The sequence below is a fragment of the Leptidea sinapis genome, chromosome 45 (genome assembly GCF_905404315.1).
Source record: "Leptidea sinapis chromosome 45, ilLepSina1.1, whole genome shotgun sequence".
In the NCBI taxonomy this organism is placed as follows: Eukaryota; Metazoa; Arthropoda; class Insecta; order Lepidoptera; family Pieridae; genus Leptidea; species Leptidea sinapis.
The window spans coordinates 5669046-5684117 of record NC_066309.1 but is presented as its reverse complement, the minus strand read 5'-3'; the positions used below and the strand labels follow the sequence as shown (position 1 = coordinate 5684117).

The window sequence follows — 15072 nt, the reverse complement described above, 5'->3', positions numbered from 1 at the left end:
CTAACGAACGGAACCTTCCGAGCATAGGGGGACAACGTGGCCCGTCGTTTGATCCTATATTCCTAGCACCCACATATTTAGTATACGGACTGTTGTTTAGCCTTGCAAGTGATGAGGGATTCGAAAACCTCACCAAATTGAATAATAAAGCCTCTTGTAATAAGCAAGCTGTGTCCCAAAGGAATGTTGAATATATTCTGTTGCTTGTGTACTCCACCTAAATAAATCGTTCGCCATCGATCGTCTGCGCGCGCCGAAATTAAACTTATCTAAGATATCTATTTGGAAAGCTAGCAGCACAGTAGCCAGCTGGTGAAGACCAGCTAAAATAAATGTTTCCAAATAAAACCTGAACACCTTTCTAAAACTAATTCAAATTTGACAATAATAGAAAAAAAACGTAATAAATGAACCTCTTTTCGATTTTGTGATTGTATAAGTGAAAAATATTGTATTTGTAAGCATTTAGCGATTTATTTTTTTATAGTGAAAATGCCTGGTGCCAGGCACAAGATCTTGGGCCATGTGCTTTCAGGGTTTTGTCATAAAATGAATCGAAGAAAACCAATTTATGGAGATTCGTTAGATACCCCGCTGAACAGATGTCTCAGCACTATTGATATTACGCTATTGGGTAAGTTTTTACTGTTATTATTATTATTATAAATTCGAAAATTCGCGTTATAAATTCAGAAATAGAAATTGCAAACGAATTTGATGAATTATTTGAAATCCCAATTATTACGACCAAAGACCTAAAACTCTTCAGCAAAAGCAGCACTGGATATGTTTAAATTACACAACCGGTATGTTCCATTGATTTGAATTTTAAGTATGTTAAAGGTAGCGTTATACTAAAAATCTTCAAATCAATTAATCTAAAAAATTAAAGGACCTATAGAGCCATTCGACTAACATTGTGAAAACATACTTGACATTATAGCACCTGAATTGGCAATAATATTTGACGGATGCATAGATGAGGGTGTGTTCCCTGACTTCATGAAATACGGCAAAGTTACACCTTTGTTTTAATCGGGCAGTTCTTATGACCCTGCTAATTTTAGGCCTATTTCAGTGCTGCCTGTTTATATTTAAGGCCGGCAACGCTCTTGTGATTCCTCTGGTGTTGCAAGAGAATGTGGGCGGCGGTGATCACTTAACACCAGGTGACCCGTACGTTCGTTTGTCCTCCTATTCCATAAAAAAAAATTGAGAAACTTTTGCTTCAGCAGCTACAAATTTCATTTTTTCAAAATACATTTTTGTAAATTATTGAACAACACTCAATAACTAGGAGCTTATCAACAATTAATGCAGGCTCAATTCAAAGCATACATTATTGACGCACGGGAACAGCCTGGGACCAGATTATGATTATTTTAAAGCAGTAACAATGACAGTACAATATTGTATACTTTATTAAAAAGAGCGCAAAAAAGAATGCTAGGAGAGTTTCTTGCGCTACTTCTTCTCTCTCAGAGCGGCATTTGTTTCTAGTATATTGGAAATGACAATGACAGGAATTTTGAGAAAATAAATGCCTTTTTATGCCTTGTTACAAATGAATATACAATATTTGTGTTAGATATCGGCGTTTCTGACGGTTCATCGGTGTTGGTATCGACTAGTATGAGACGGGACGTAATCGCCAACTCTGATGAAGGACGTCCGAATGGTTCGAATCTAGTCGGTAACACCACCGATTTACGAGTCTCACCAAAGTCTCAATAATTTAAAAAAAAATGTTTACGAAATTTTAATTGGCCTTTAGGTGTGGGGCATATGGTAGGAGCAGGAATATATGTTTTAACGGGCACAGTTGCTCGGCATATGGCAGGGCCGGCTACGGCATTAAGCTTTCTTCTCGCTGGTATTACTTCTACTCTGGCTGCTCTGTGCTATGCTGAATTTGGGACAAGAATTCCGAGGGCTGGTAGTGCATATGCCTACACTTATGTCAGCATTGGTGAATTTTGGGCCTTTATTATTGGTTGGAATATAATTCTAGAGTACATGATTGGTAAGTTATAAGAACTTTATAGCTAAGTTTTATTAGTTAAACTCAATAAAATAATAATACATTCCCATATTTAATATTTGCAGGTGCCGCTTCAGTAGCACGAGCCTGGTCGGGCTATCTGGACGCTCTGTTGGATGGAGCAATAAGTAATGCAACAATATCAGTGACCGGTGAAATGCATGAAACACTGTTGAGCAGATATCCAGATATTTTAGCTTTCGTAATTTGTATAGTCGCATCATTGACATTAGCAGTTGGTGTTAAAACCTCAGCTTACATTAATAACGGTCTCACAATTTTAAATCTTCTGGTTATATCTCTTGTGATTTTTCTTGGATTTTATTACGCTGATATTAGTAACTGGTCTGTTAAACATGGTGGATTTATGCCTTTTGGCCTTGGAGGCGTTTTAACTGGAGCTGCAACATGTTTCTATGCGTTTGTGGGATTCGATAGTATATCAGCATCTAGTGAAGAAGCTAAAGATCCATCACGATCTATTCCGACAGCAACAATTCTTTCAATGGCTGTAGTGGGTATCGGGTACATTCTTGTAGCGCTTGCTCTAACTTTGATGGTACCATATACGAGTATTAATCCCGAGGCTGCATTGCCGGCGGCTTTAGGTGCTGTGCATGCGGATTGGGCCAAGTATGCCGTCGCAGTTGGCGCAGTGTGTGGAATGACCACAACACTATTAGGATCACTATTCTCACTGCCGAGATGCCTCTATGCAATGTCTGCTGATGGTTTGTTGTTTGGTTTCCTGAGCAATATTAACAACAAAGCTCAAATACCGATCTCAAATCTCATTATATCTGGACTGTCTTCAGCGTTTATAGCATTATTATTTGACTTAGAAAAGCTTGTTGAGTTCATGTCAATTGGAACATTATTGGCATACACTATAGTAAGCGCTGCAGTGATAATACTGCGCTATCGGCCAACCCCTGTATCAGAAGAAAAAGACTTTGGGATTCCACAATTAGACTCCCCCGGAGATCGCGAAGACAGCTCGCCTACAGGAACTCCCGGAACAGATGTGGAATCTTCATCATCAGAAGTATGTGCAAATGTCTTATTTAGGTAGGTATTTCTTCTTCTGCCAATATTCAAAACCAAATATTTTTTGTAGATGTTCGAGAGTTTGACGGTGGGTAGATTGAGACCGCATTACGCGTGGCTCGAGCCTCTAGTCGGAGGAAGGGCTCCGGGTAGCGCTGTCTCCACTTGCGTTTACATCTTCACAGTGGCAGCGGCAGCTCTTAGCGCACACAATCTTTTATCCAAATCAACTTCAATTTGGATGATTGTCCCGGACATAGTGCTCAGCTTAATCGTAGTGGCCTGTAAGTTTCTTTTTAATTTTTAAAATATTTGTGGTTTAAAATTTTCAAAAGTCAATCTTATATGTAGATATTAAACGAATTTCTCTGAATAGTGGAATGAATAATATGTTATATATACAGTTGTGCTTGTATGCTTTATAGGGTATAATTATTCATGTAAAAGTACCTACTTTAATTAGATTTTTTACATCCTAAGAGTTATCAAACACACCAAATTATTGATAAGAACATTCTCTTTGAATTTAAAAAATATTTTTTTTCGGGCAACATAATATTTCAGCTGCTCAAACGTACCATTTTGCGCGTGTCATAGTCTATACCAACAATCTATATATATATATCAACAATTATATTAATTCTACTGAACCGATCGTAATAGTACTTTTACCATAAGATGCAAGTCAAGATTTAAGCATATGTTTGTTGGTGATTACTTCCAAATCTATATTTTTTGATGTAGAAGTACCTAAAGTTAAGTTACTATTCTATTAATGAATACTTATTTTGTCGTTCATTGCTATGCCTTATTACGAGGTGCATGTGATAATTATTTAGTACCACAATTTTCAATCACTATCACTTACCTTTACATAATACACCAAGAAACAAAATAATAAATATGATCTGATTTTTTCTAATTTTGATCACATAAATTCGATTTTTGTTTTTTTCTAAAACGCGGTACGGACCGAAGTGATTACAACTGTTTAAAGATGGCCGCTTATGAGGTTGTGAAAACTGTATACCACAATTGTAAAAATAAATGTCAGAAACATAGATACTTGCACTGGAACAGTGTACCCCATGTAACATTGTGCCCCACATTACTCTAGTTTTTTTAAGTTTGTTATCTCATCTCAACTTTGGACTGGTTGAACCGATATTGATAACTTTTTATTTGAAAGCTGGTGCTTTCCATGTGGAATTTGGTCCAGATCTGACAATCTCGATAAATAATCATTAGTTATACTTCTTCCTTTGAAAAAATCTGTAAATAATAGTTCTTAATTATATGACCACCACTGTATATTGTACATTGAGTGTTGTGTAATCTCAACTACATATTAAAGTTTATAACATAGGACACACGGTGTCAGAGTTACAGAAAAGCACATCGGACATCACTTTTTATACCATTTTTTTTTAATAATCGCTATTATTAAGTTTAAGTATGAAATCGCCACGTTTAAATAAGATTCCAAGAATAAGGCGTTTTTAAGATCCTTAGGGTAAAAGAGAACTAATTTTGGGTAATTTTTGAATTTCAAGATGACCGCCTTTCAAGGTTCTTAGGATAGTAACTTAGAACAAATTGGTAATCATCTTTGACGTCCAAGATGGCCGCCGCTTAACATTATCATTGTATTACATGACCGTGGCTCCAAGCATTGTGGGGAACAGAAAACGATTTGAGTATCATTTTAAAACCCAGGTTCTCGAGCTGGCTGACACCGACCTCAAAAATATTATTAAGACAATTTTGCACAAAGGGTACTAGAACATTACATAATTGATATGTAATATTTGCGACAATTGCTATCTTTGGCAGTCGAAGCACCAGGCCAAGCACCAACTGACGTAACTTGGACATGGGAAGGAGCCACAGTATCGACGCAAGTCACGTCCCACTCCAGCGGTCTTCCCCGTGCTCAAGCCATCAGCGTCATTCCATTAGGACGCTTGCCATCGCGGCGGGCTCTAAAACAGCTGATATATTTAGAGCGGCAAAAGCCCTGGGGATGACTTCATTAATGATGGCGTGACGACTGATACGGCCTGCCGATTTTAGGCAGGATAAGCTGTGACGCCCAAGAGCATCTACCCGAACGCCACATCTATATTTAAGAGTTCTGTACCTCGTCCGAGTGAAACAATTCGTAGCCCTTAAAGGACCCTTGGTGGTTCTGCCTGTCTGACAAGGTATGTCTAGGGCGCGGTCAAAAACGAGTTTTAAAATAATTTAAAACAAGGGAAAAATAAAATAAATACCACCACCTACATTAACGAATACGTTATGTACTGCTAGCTCCCAAATTAATTGAAGTAGCGAAGTGTCATAAACTGTTTCATGTTATTTCAAAATATTTTAGGTTTGTTTATAATCTGGGCTCACCAACAAAGCCCAACTCGTTTGCCCTTCCGAGTTCCGTACGTGCCGCTGTTGCCAGCCGCCAGTGTCATGCTCAATGTGGAATTGATGGTCAACCTCAACAGACTTACTTGGGCGCGGTTTGCTATCTGGATGACATTTGGTGAGAAAAGAATCATTCCTTATATTATTATAATATGTAACTACCTAACTAATTGTTATGTTTTTTTTTAAATGTCATAACCCCACTACTAGGATTAATACACAAATAAAATTTTATGAACGATACGGGACTCGAACCCACGACCTATGGCGTTCCGTGCCAGTGCTCTGCGAACTGGGGGCCTACTCCTAAAATCGATATTCGATAAATCGTGGCATTAGTCGTGCCCAATCCTACTCTTTGTTACATCGTAATCAATCTCGAAACGATGATTGAACGAACGAAACATTATTCGATATTATCGGTTCTAACCCTACTCTTAGTTGAAAATGTCAGAGACGAATCACAAATAATCAAACGTCACTTTTACGATAATCTCAACGACACCTTCTAGGCTGTCGATGCTATTATCGTTTCAAGTTGTATAGATATATTTACCATACAATATATATACTTAATAAATATTATTGAAATAATTATATGTGATTTACTATTCAACTGGATTATTTTACTACTAAGTCATTTTGTTGATCGTTTATGCGTAGAAATAATGCAAATGGCCGCCTGAGAAATAGGAAGTCGACGAGAACGGTTAAGTTACTTTTTTTTACATTTTATTATCCGCGAGTTTTGTATTATTTATTCAATTTTAAATGGTCACATTATATTCATTACATATTTTTTTAACATTTACATTATGTGTAAATGATACCAAATTGGTGGTGCAGAGTCTGGCATGGTCCTTAGCGCCTAAACAATGTTTTGACTTTTGACAACTAACAGCGACATAGCACAGATAATATTTAGGTTTGAACATATTTCATTCACACTAACATCGTAAAAAAATCAAAATATTAGTGTATGGTAACGATAAACGATAAGGAATTCGAACATTTGTTAAAGTAGGGTAGTTGCGATATATTCGGAGTGTTATCGTATCGTTCCGAATGTATCGTTGTCGATTTTGCGAGTAGACCTCCTGAGCTTACCGTTCGAGTGAAGTATCGGCATATAACGTCATCTGTCAATTGAGTGAATCGCTTTTTTCTTAGTAAGTTTCGCTATTTTGGGTTTACGATATCTACAGGATCTTCTTTACATTTGGATGAAGCCGCAACCTGAGAGTTGAAAAAAGCATACAAGATTTTATGCGATACTTCACTCGAACGGTAAGCTCAGTTGGCAGAGCACTGGCACGGAACGCCAGAGGTCGTGGGTTCGAGTCCCGCATCGATCATTAAATTTTGTTATCAAATTTTATTTGTGTATGTAACTACTTGTTTAAATGATATAGCTCTGACTTTTTAAAATCCAAAAGATGGCGTTGGTATAAAACCCTACCGACCAGACTATTTTTGTCGTATTGCATATTACTTACCCAGTGGTGAAGCGTCATGCTAGATTAGATAAACTTATGACTTTTATGTAAGTTACTAGCTGACCCAGCAAACGTTGTATTGCCGATATTAAAATCACGATACAAAAGTAACTGTTGATCGTAGATGGGTGAAAATTTGAAGTTGTATGTATTTTTTAATGCTCAATCGTAATCAAATTTAAAAAAAAATGTCAAAAAAATAAAAAAATAAAATTCGTGTGGACCAATTTTAACATTTAGGGGGATGAAAAATAGATGTTGTCCGATTCTCAGACCTACCCAATATGCACTCAAAATTTCATGAGAATCAAGCCAATTAAGCCGTTTCGGAGGAGTTCAAAGTTTAACACCATGACACGAGAATTTTATATATTAGAAGAAGTACACTTATAAAATTATCAATTTTTATAGGACTATTGCTGTACTTCCTGTATGGAATACATCACAGCAAATTAGGAGAAGGCGTGGCCGGTCTTCTGTCTCGTTCTGGCAGTGGTGGCCGCAGTGGGTGGGGAGCTGTGGACAATACCAGCGCGGTGGGAGGGATGGGGGGCCGAGTGGGCCGCTTCGTTCGCGGCCGCGGCAGGAGCGACGACCGCAAGCCGATCATCTGTGAAGATGAGCTAGCACGCCGGGAACCCTGATTTTAAAGTTATTTTTTATTACTTATTACACGGACTAGTAAAATAGGACTCCGCGCCGTGATATTAGCAAGTGAAGCACCTTTATGCTAGTGTGTGTGCGGTTACGGGGTATACTAGTTACACAATTTTTTTTCCCTTAAATAATCATATATCCACAAATACTTTTATATTATTGTTTTTACAGTTTTTCACAGCTCACGACGCCATTTTTAAAATATTTTATTGCGACGCAAACTGATCTGTCACAGACGATGGCAAATCTCATAATGGCGGCCGATCGGCTTGTATTAGTGTAAGTGCATGCGTGGGGCTTTGTATTTACACGTTTACCGGCTTGTTTTGGTGCCTCACTGCTATATAAGGTGACACGGAGTCCTTATTTTTTTACTCGTCCGTGACTTATGAATGTTTTTTATTGGTTTTTTACGTCTGAATTACATTTTTCGCTTTATTGTTAAACTGTACTTATCTATAAACCTCTTATACTAAGAAGGTTAATTATTACTAAGTACTTATTTTACAAAGCCCAAACATGGCATGATAAATTATGCGTACAAAGTAGATAGATATTTATATGTCTTGTTTTTAAAACAGATATTTATTATTCGCAAAGGTTTTTGTAAAAAAATTGAATGTAAAGAAGTTAGCCTACAGAATGTAAGCTTTGTTTAATGTTTATGTGTTATTTACAAAAAAGTTAAACATGTGTTGAGCACTTGTTTTAAAAAAGTTCTATTACAAGTCTGTGCCTTTTTGTTATTTAACGTTAAACAATCTTTAGATACTGCTTATATTTAAACACTAGTCGAAGCTTTTCTAATGGATAGGTTGCGTTCCGTTCTTTTTAAAAGTTCCTGAACACGTTTTATGTCGTGCTCAACGACACTTTATTTAAACACTGTTTTGTAATGGAAAAAGATAAACTCCATCTTAGATGTCGTTTAAAAAGTTGGACACTGTTTAACAAAACACGGATTTAAGCCGTTTAATTGTGCATCAACTGTTTCTGGTCAAATGCCTTCCCAGTAGATTGTTATCAAACATCCTAATTGATCAAACACTAGATAATTTAAATTATTAGGTACGCCAGTTCAACACGTCTATAGTATACGACTAAGGAGGTAGGTACTTCTAGTTGCTACTTACTGTTTATTTATTCTTATGAAACAATACTGAATTAATTTATCTTATTGGCTGAATGCGCATACTGTGCAGTGCTAAAGAAAAAAAATATGGTGTTCATTTCTTTATTTCTATAAACACACACAACAATTCTCGTCTCATAACATTATGTAGGTAATAGGTATCTTAGTTTTTAACGCACATAAATATTTAAAATCTAGGAATGTACCTTAAATAAAAATGTGTCGCCGTCAATGTTTATAATTCATTTGTTACACTTTTTTTATTAAAACAAGTAAATATAATTACAATGTTATAAGAATATGTACATGTGGGGATAGATTAACAATTATTCCTTAATAACAACTGAATCTTTGAAGGTTTAAATACAAATTTGATTTCTATCTAAATGTATAGACGAGTCGGGATTCGAACGCGCGTTACGTTTACGTTTCCAACGCTTTAACCACTATGCCATATGTGAATGCCGCGTGGTCCATCAATCTCGGTCTCACTAAGGCCCGGTCTCCACCGAAGCAGAGAGGAGAGGAGAGCAGTTAAGCCGCGAAGCTGTCAGGTTATTACCACCAAAGCGGAGAGATGTGAGCTGTGAGAGCTCGAAATTAGTCAAGTGATGTATTCGAAAGGAAGACGTTATCACGCTCGCCTACACACTCATCTCCGCTCTGCCGCGCCGCTTCATCGCGGCACAAAATTCTATAAAAAAAAGGGTGTACTTATGTATGCACGTAAAAAGTTATACTTCTTTGGCCTAACAAAGCAAAAATCCTTTAAATTATTGATTCCTCGTACTATTCTACGTTAGTAAAAGAACAATATTGTATAAATCTTGCAACGATGGCTTTGACAATTAATAATTAAAAAACGAATACGGCTGTACGGGCTTGAACCCTTTGCCTATCCTTATAATAAAAGAAGAAACAAAAAAAAACGAATGTCGCAAACGTCAGAAAATCTCCTCTCCACTCCGCTTGATTCATTTCCACCGAAGCTAAGCGGAGAGGAGATTTACAAATAGCGAAATCTGATTGTTTATCAAAATACATCTCCTCTCCTCACCGCTTTGGTGGATACTGGACCTTATTCCATTTACTTCAGCGGTTGATTCGTTGGAGGCATCATCTCCTTTGTGCCGGTTGTAATCCTACTTCGTCCATAAATTTTAGTGTAAACTAAATTAATTGTAACATGTATATTAAATGTATATTCAATTCGAGGAGTGAGCGAGATCACTTAAAGAAATAACATATTGTTTACTGTGTGTTGCGCACGTGTAGTTTGAGCGCTTTGGTTGGTTTGAATATTTTATTTTTATATGATAAAGTACACTTGAGGCATTATTAACCCCGCGTGATGAACTCTATTTCAACAGAATGTCATTATTATAATATTTCTGTACATTATTTAATGGCCGGGAGCGGATCAATATCAAGCCGAACGTTGCAACTGTCATCGCTACCGTCCGGCACATCGGCCACGCTTACTACTTCGTAGCACAAACAAAGATTGCCACAGACAAGCGATCATCATATTACGAGACGCTCGCAATGTTTATAAGCTCGCGGCGATGAGACGATATTATACAAATAATTATAGCCAGCTAAGGTCATTTATACGTCTAGATAGAATATGATAGTTTTGTAAAACGTGACGAAAAAAATAGACTTCAGAACTAACCTCTATTTTGAGCAATTCACGCACTCTAAAGTATTAAACCTGGCCTGTTTACATCGGTTGTCTAACACCAAGAGACTCTATCTAGACGTATAAGTTATCTAAGATAGTAAGTGTAACCATGTCATCAAATAACAACATCAAAAGAACCGCAAATAATTAAGATGAAAACTGAATGCAATGAAAGTTTATTGATAACAAACCACCACCACGCCATGAAATAACAGAACAGAATAGAGAGTGAAAGCCTTAAACATAATTAATTACATTGTGACAAAATAATTAGGTGTGTATCACTGTCGCTAGATGTCGCTAGCAGTAAAATAGGCACACGCTAGTGTAGCGCTGGCTGTCACTTGTCAGTAGCCCGACAATGGACTCCTGTAGCGGCGCAGCTGATAGTCATATATTAATTCAAAGATATATTTCTTAGATCATTTTATACGTCTAGACACACTACTACAACTGTGAAAACGTCGAAAAAAAAATTGAGTGTAGAACTAACCTCTTTTTGAGCAATTCACGCTCACTAACACAAAGTGCTATATCGACCTATACTTCAATCAGCTAAATAATAATCCTACTAATATTATAAATGTGAAAGTTTGTATGTCTGGATGTATGTTTGTACCTCTATAACGCAAAAACTACTGAATGGATTTTGATGAAACTTTATAATAATATAGCTTACACGCCAGAATAACTAATAGGCTATAATTTATAAAACTATAGTGTGAATTATCCAAAATATAAAATAAGTGTGAAGTGAGTATAAAATAAATCTGCAATTTATATGGCAATATAACGTTTGCCGGGTCAGCTAGTAAAAAATATATCTACCGTGACATGAGCTGAATCGTTGATATCCAGTCGACAGAGTCATTTTATAAGAAAACACAAAGTGACATACAAATCGCGAGTGTAAGACATAGCTTGTCACGCATACTAAACTAATATTCCTGGCCTGCTCCTTAGGTTGTCTAACAGCAAGAGACTATCTAGACTTATAAATGATCTAAGATATATTTATATAATTTAGTTGACAACTTCAATAACATCAATCTTGTTTTTGAACACACCCGGTCGTAACGCGGATGTTATTCCACCACTTAATAACCACGCAACATAACGCACTCGCAACACGTGGTCTATGACGTCCCGAAGTATTCTTAATGTTAATAATACTAACAAAATACTTATTATGTAGCATTCATCAACAAAATAACATGTAACGCTTAAATTATTTATAAATTATTATGAGAAATATTTTAAATATTTGATAAAATTTTTCGCCTTATGGTTAATTATTATATCTATTCGCAAATCTGTTGAAAAATGTCGTGAATTGAGTGTACATTGATCATGTCACTTTTGTCTCCATTCTCCTTCTAAGTCATCTAGCGAAACTCTAAGGAAAAGCGATTCACTCGATTGTATGAAACGTGCAGTGACTGATAGGTTGACAGATGACGGTTATAATCTTGTAAAAAATGGCGATAGCCGAAATCCATTACATTTTACGGCCGTTTTCAATAACCTATCTATCATTAGTTTAACTTACTAGAGGTAGACAAATATATCCTTTTACGCTTACTTACATTTCAATAACCTATCGACATAAAGCATTGGACTATAACTATGGATAGTTATGATCTTGTCATACTTGTCATCAAACGGTGACAGCAATATATGTAACTAGAGATACGTTATTGAAAACGGCAGTTAAGCAACTGATCGCTTTCAAATTTAGCCGGATTATACTTCGTCGCCAATCGCCGTACTGTAATAACTTCTATTTCAAACTTATTTCAGATCACTGCACGTTTCATACTAGACTAAATTTCAATTTTTACTTAGGCTAGGGTTACTATAGATACGAGTTCTGACGGATTCGTCAGAAGAAACCATCGCCTGGTATCATCGAATTTCTCAGTCTCGTGTACGAGAACAGGTGTTTGTGGGATATGAGAGACAAAAAATATCACAACAGAGATATTTCTCGGCAAAAGTGGGAGAAAGTTGCTACAGAACAACACTAGCAAGAAGTACAATTTTTTATTTTGATATGGGGTTTACATTAATTAGGTACATGAGCAACAAGAATTAATGTTTACATTTTATCTATCAAGAACATGACTTGTAGAGCTATAGATTATTACAGTAGGCTGTATTGAAACGGAATTTCACCTGCTGGACTAACAAAATAATTTTTCAAGGTTTCTCTAGTCTCATTCGCACTTCTTCCGTAGTGATTATATCTCCGTGAAACTGGCACATTCTGTAGGGACTCAAAGTCCACCGCGGGAATATCAACGGAAGTAAGACCTACTTTATCGATGTCAAATCAAATTCATCAAATTCGTCCATCTTCGCTGGACGGCAGAAACGAACTGACTATCAGAATAACAGAAACCGCGCACAGTGTAAACGCCTTGTTCTGACGAGGATTTCGGACGAACTCGTCAGAACAAATTTTCGTCAGAACTCGCATCCATAGTAACCCTAGCCTTAGGCAGTACCGCCTCTTGTTACGTAGCATCCTCTTTGCACTCAGTTGCGGAGTACAAAATCGCATGATTTATTATAAGTGTGTATTATTAGATAAAACAACGTTCTTAGTTCGGTCCATCCCATATTTTTAGCAACACTTTTTAAGTTGTTGGAATGTTCAATATTAATTAAGCAAACATTATTAATCGTTCTATTAAATGTAATTATTCTAGAAATATATTATGTAGCACGTTTAAGCATAAATGTTGATGTGTAAATAAAGAAAATAAGTTACTTAAGTTATATTATTATCTTCCCAGTTGACAGTAGTTACAGCCTTAATAATAAGTTACGCTATTAATAAGTTGAATAAAGTTGCTTGTAATTGTGATATCTAGGGACTATAATAAAGTGTATCACAATTAAAAAAAAACTTTATTGATAATCACATAAACTCGAGCGAGCGTGTCCATTATAACACCAGACACCAGAGGAATCACAGGAGCGTTGCCGGCATTTAAAAAGGTATACGCGCTTCTTATAATTGTTGCGATCTCATTAAAAATCAGAGTACAGGTTACAATTTCAACACTGACATCTGTCATGTAACATTGACAGTGACTTCCCGAATGTTCAAATAAAATTTGAAAACAAAATTTTATGAAGGATGCGGGACTCGCACCTACGATCTCCCGCGTTCCGTGCGAGTGCTATTCCAACTGAGCTAACCGTTCGAGTGACGTATCACAATAAAATCTTGTACGCTTCGTTCAACTCTCAGGCTTCATCTACAGGATCTTTTAGAATTTTTAGAAGATTTTTTAGAAGTGGGAGAGTCACGCTGCCGTCTTATGACGTCAGCACAATCGGGCCAGACTCGTCCGGGTTAATTACCACACTCGCACAGAATACCGGCGTGAAGTAGCGGCCTAGTGCCGCTATGTTTCGCATAGGTTAGTGTCGAGGACCGGAGGCCATCCCTTCCCCCCCCCCACACAAATTATGAGAGCGGTCCGTAAAAAGATATTACCCCAGGAGGGTACCAGCTCTACCAGAGCCGGAGAATCCCTCCCCGAGCACTCTCGCTCGGGCCGCCCTTCGTATTCTGGGGTGGGCACAGAACCGCGCATGACCGAGGTCAAACGAGGCAGTAACACCACGGCACCCCGCTCCACGCTCAACGTGGACTTTTGCAATATCAGGGGAATTCACTCCAATTTAATCGCCGTCCACCACCACCTTGAGACGGCGCAGCCGGCCTTGTGTTTCCTTACGGAGACGCAGATATCTCGACCTAGCGATACGTCATATTTAACGTACCCCGGGTACAAAATTGAGCACAACTTTTTGCCTCATGCCGGGGTATGTGTGTACGTTAGGGAGGATATCTGCTGTCGCCGTCTCGGCAATTTTGAGGGTAGGGGCCTGTATACTCTCTGGCTCCGCGTAGATTTAGAGGACCGCGTCCGCATCTATGCGTGTGTCTACAGGTCCCATAGTGGTAACGCAGAAACGGATCACCTCATGGGCTGCGTTCAAGCGGCATTTGATGACGTGCTTGCTCAGATCCCCTCCGCTGAAATCGTAGTCTTGGGTGATTTCAACGGGCACAATGCCGAATGGCTTGGATCACGTACCACAGACTACGCAGGGCGATCTGTGCATAATTTTGCATTGGCGTATGGTCTGTCCCAATTGGTTGAGTCGCCAACGCGGCTCCCGGATGTGGATAGCCACATGCCGTCCTTATTAGATCTTCTGCTGACTACACATCCCGATGGTTACCAGGTCTTTGTCGACGCCCCTCTTGGAACGTCCGACAATTGCCTGGTCAGGAGTGTAGTGCCTATCCGACGCCAACGTCGCAGACCACCAGCGACCCGCCGCGTTTGGCACTACAAGTCAGCAGATTGGGATAGGATGCGTTCCTTTTTTGCATCCTACCCTTGGGGCAAGGTTTGTTTCTCTTCGGATGATCCTAGTGCCTGCGCCATTGCAGTAGGCGATGTGATACTGCAGGGCATGGATATTTTTATACCAAGCTCTGTAGTACCGATCGGTGGCAGATCACAGCCCTGGTTCGATGCGTCAGTTAAAGCAGCATCTGACTGCAAAAAAC

At 38.0% G+C, this 15072-nt stretch overlaps 2 protein-coding genes across 2 annotated transcripts in view; one reads left to right on the top strand and one right to left on the bottom strand.

Annotated features, from left to right (window-relative positions):
• Positions 1–15072, bottom strand: part of LOC126977395 (acetyl-coenzyme A transporter 1) — a 187959-nt gene that overhangs the window by 161960 nt on the left and 10927 nt on the right. The gene's annotated exons all lie outside the window — the stretch shown is intronic.
• LOC126977380 (cationic amino acid transporter 4) lies at positions 300–13252 on the top strand. The gene is made up of 6 exons (XM_050826144.1): positions 300–634; positions 1775–2023; positions 2107–3086; positions 3159–3372; positions 5463–5624; positions 7414–13252. Exons 1-6 carry the CDS (start codon positions 493–495, stop codon positions 7644–7646), a joined length of 1980 nt encoding a protein of 659 aa, XP_050682101.1. The 5' UTR covers positions 300–492; the 3' UTR covers positions 7647–13252.

What these genes read in the sequence shown, in the direction of transcription:
- LOC126977380 (XM_050826144.1), top strand. Translation starts at nt 493, where the DNA reads ATGCCTGGTGCCAGGCACAAGATCTTGGGCCATGTGCTTTCAGGGTTT. An exon ending in AATTCTAGAGTACATGATTG is followed by an intron (nt 2,024 to 2,106) that starts GTAAGTTATAAG and finishes TAATATTTGCAG; the next exon opens with GTGCCGCTTCAGTAGCACGA. An exon ending in TGCTATCTGGATGACATTTG is followed by an intron (nt 5,625 to 7,413) that starts GTGAGAAAAGAA and finishes CAATTTTTATAG; the next exon opens with GACTATTGCTGTACTTCCTG.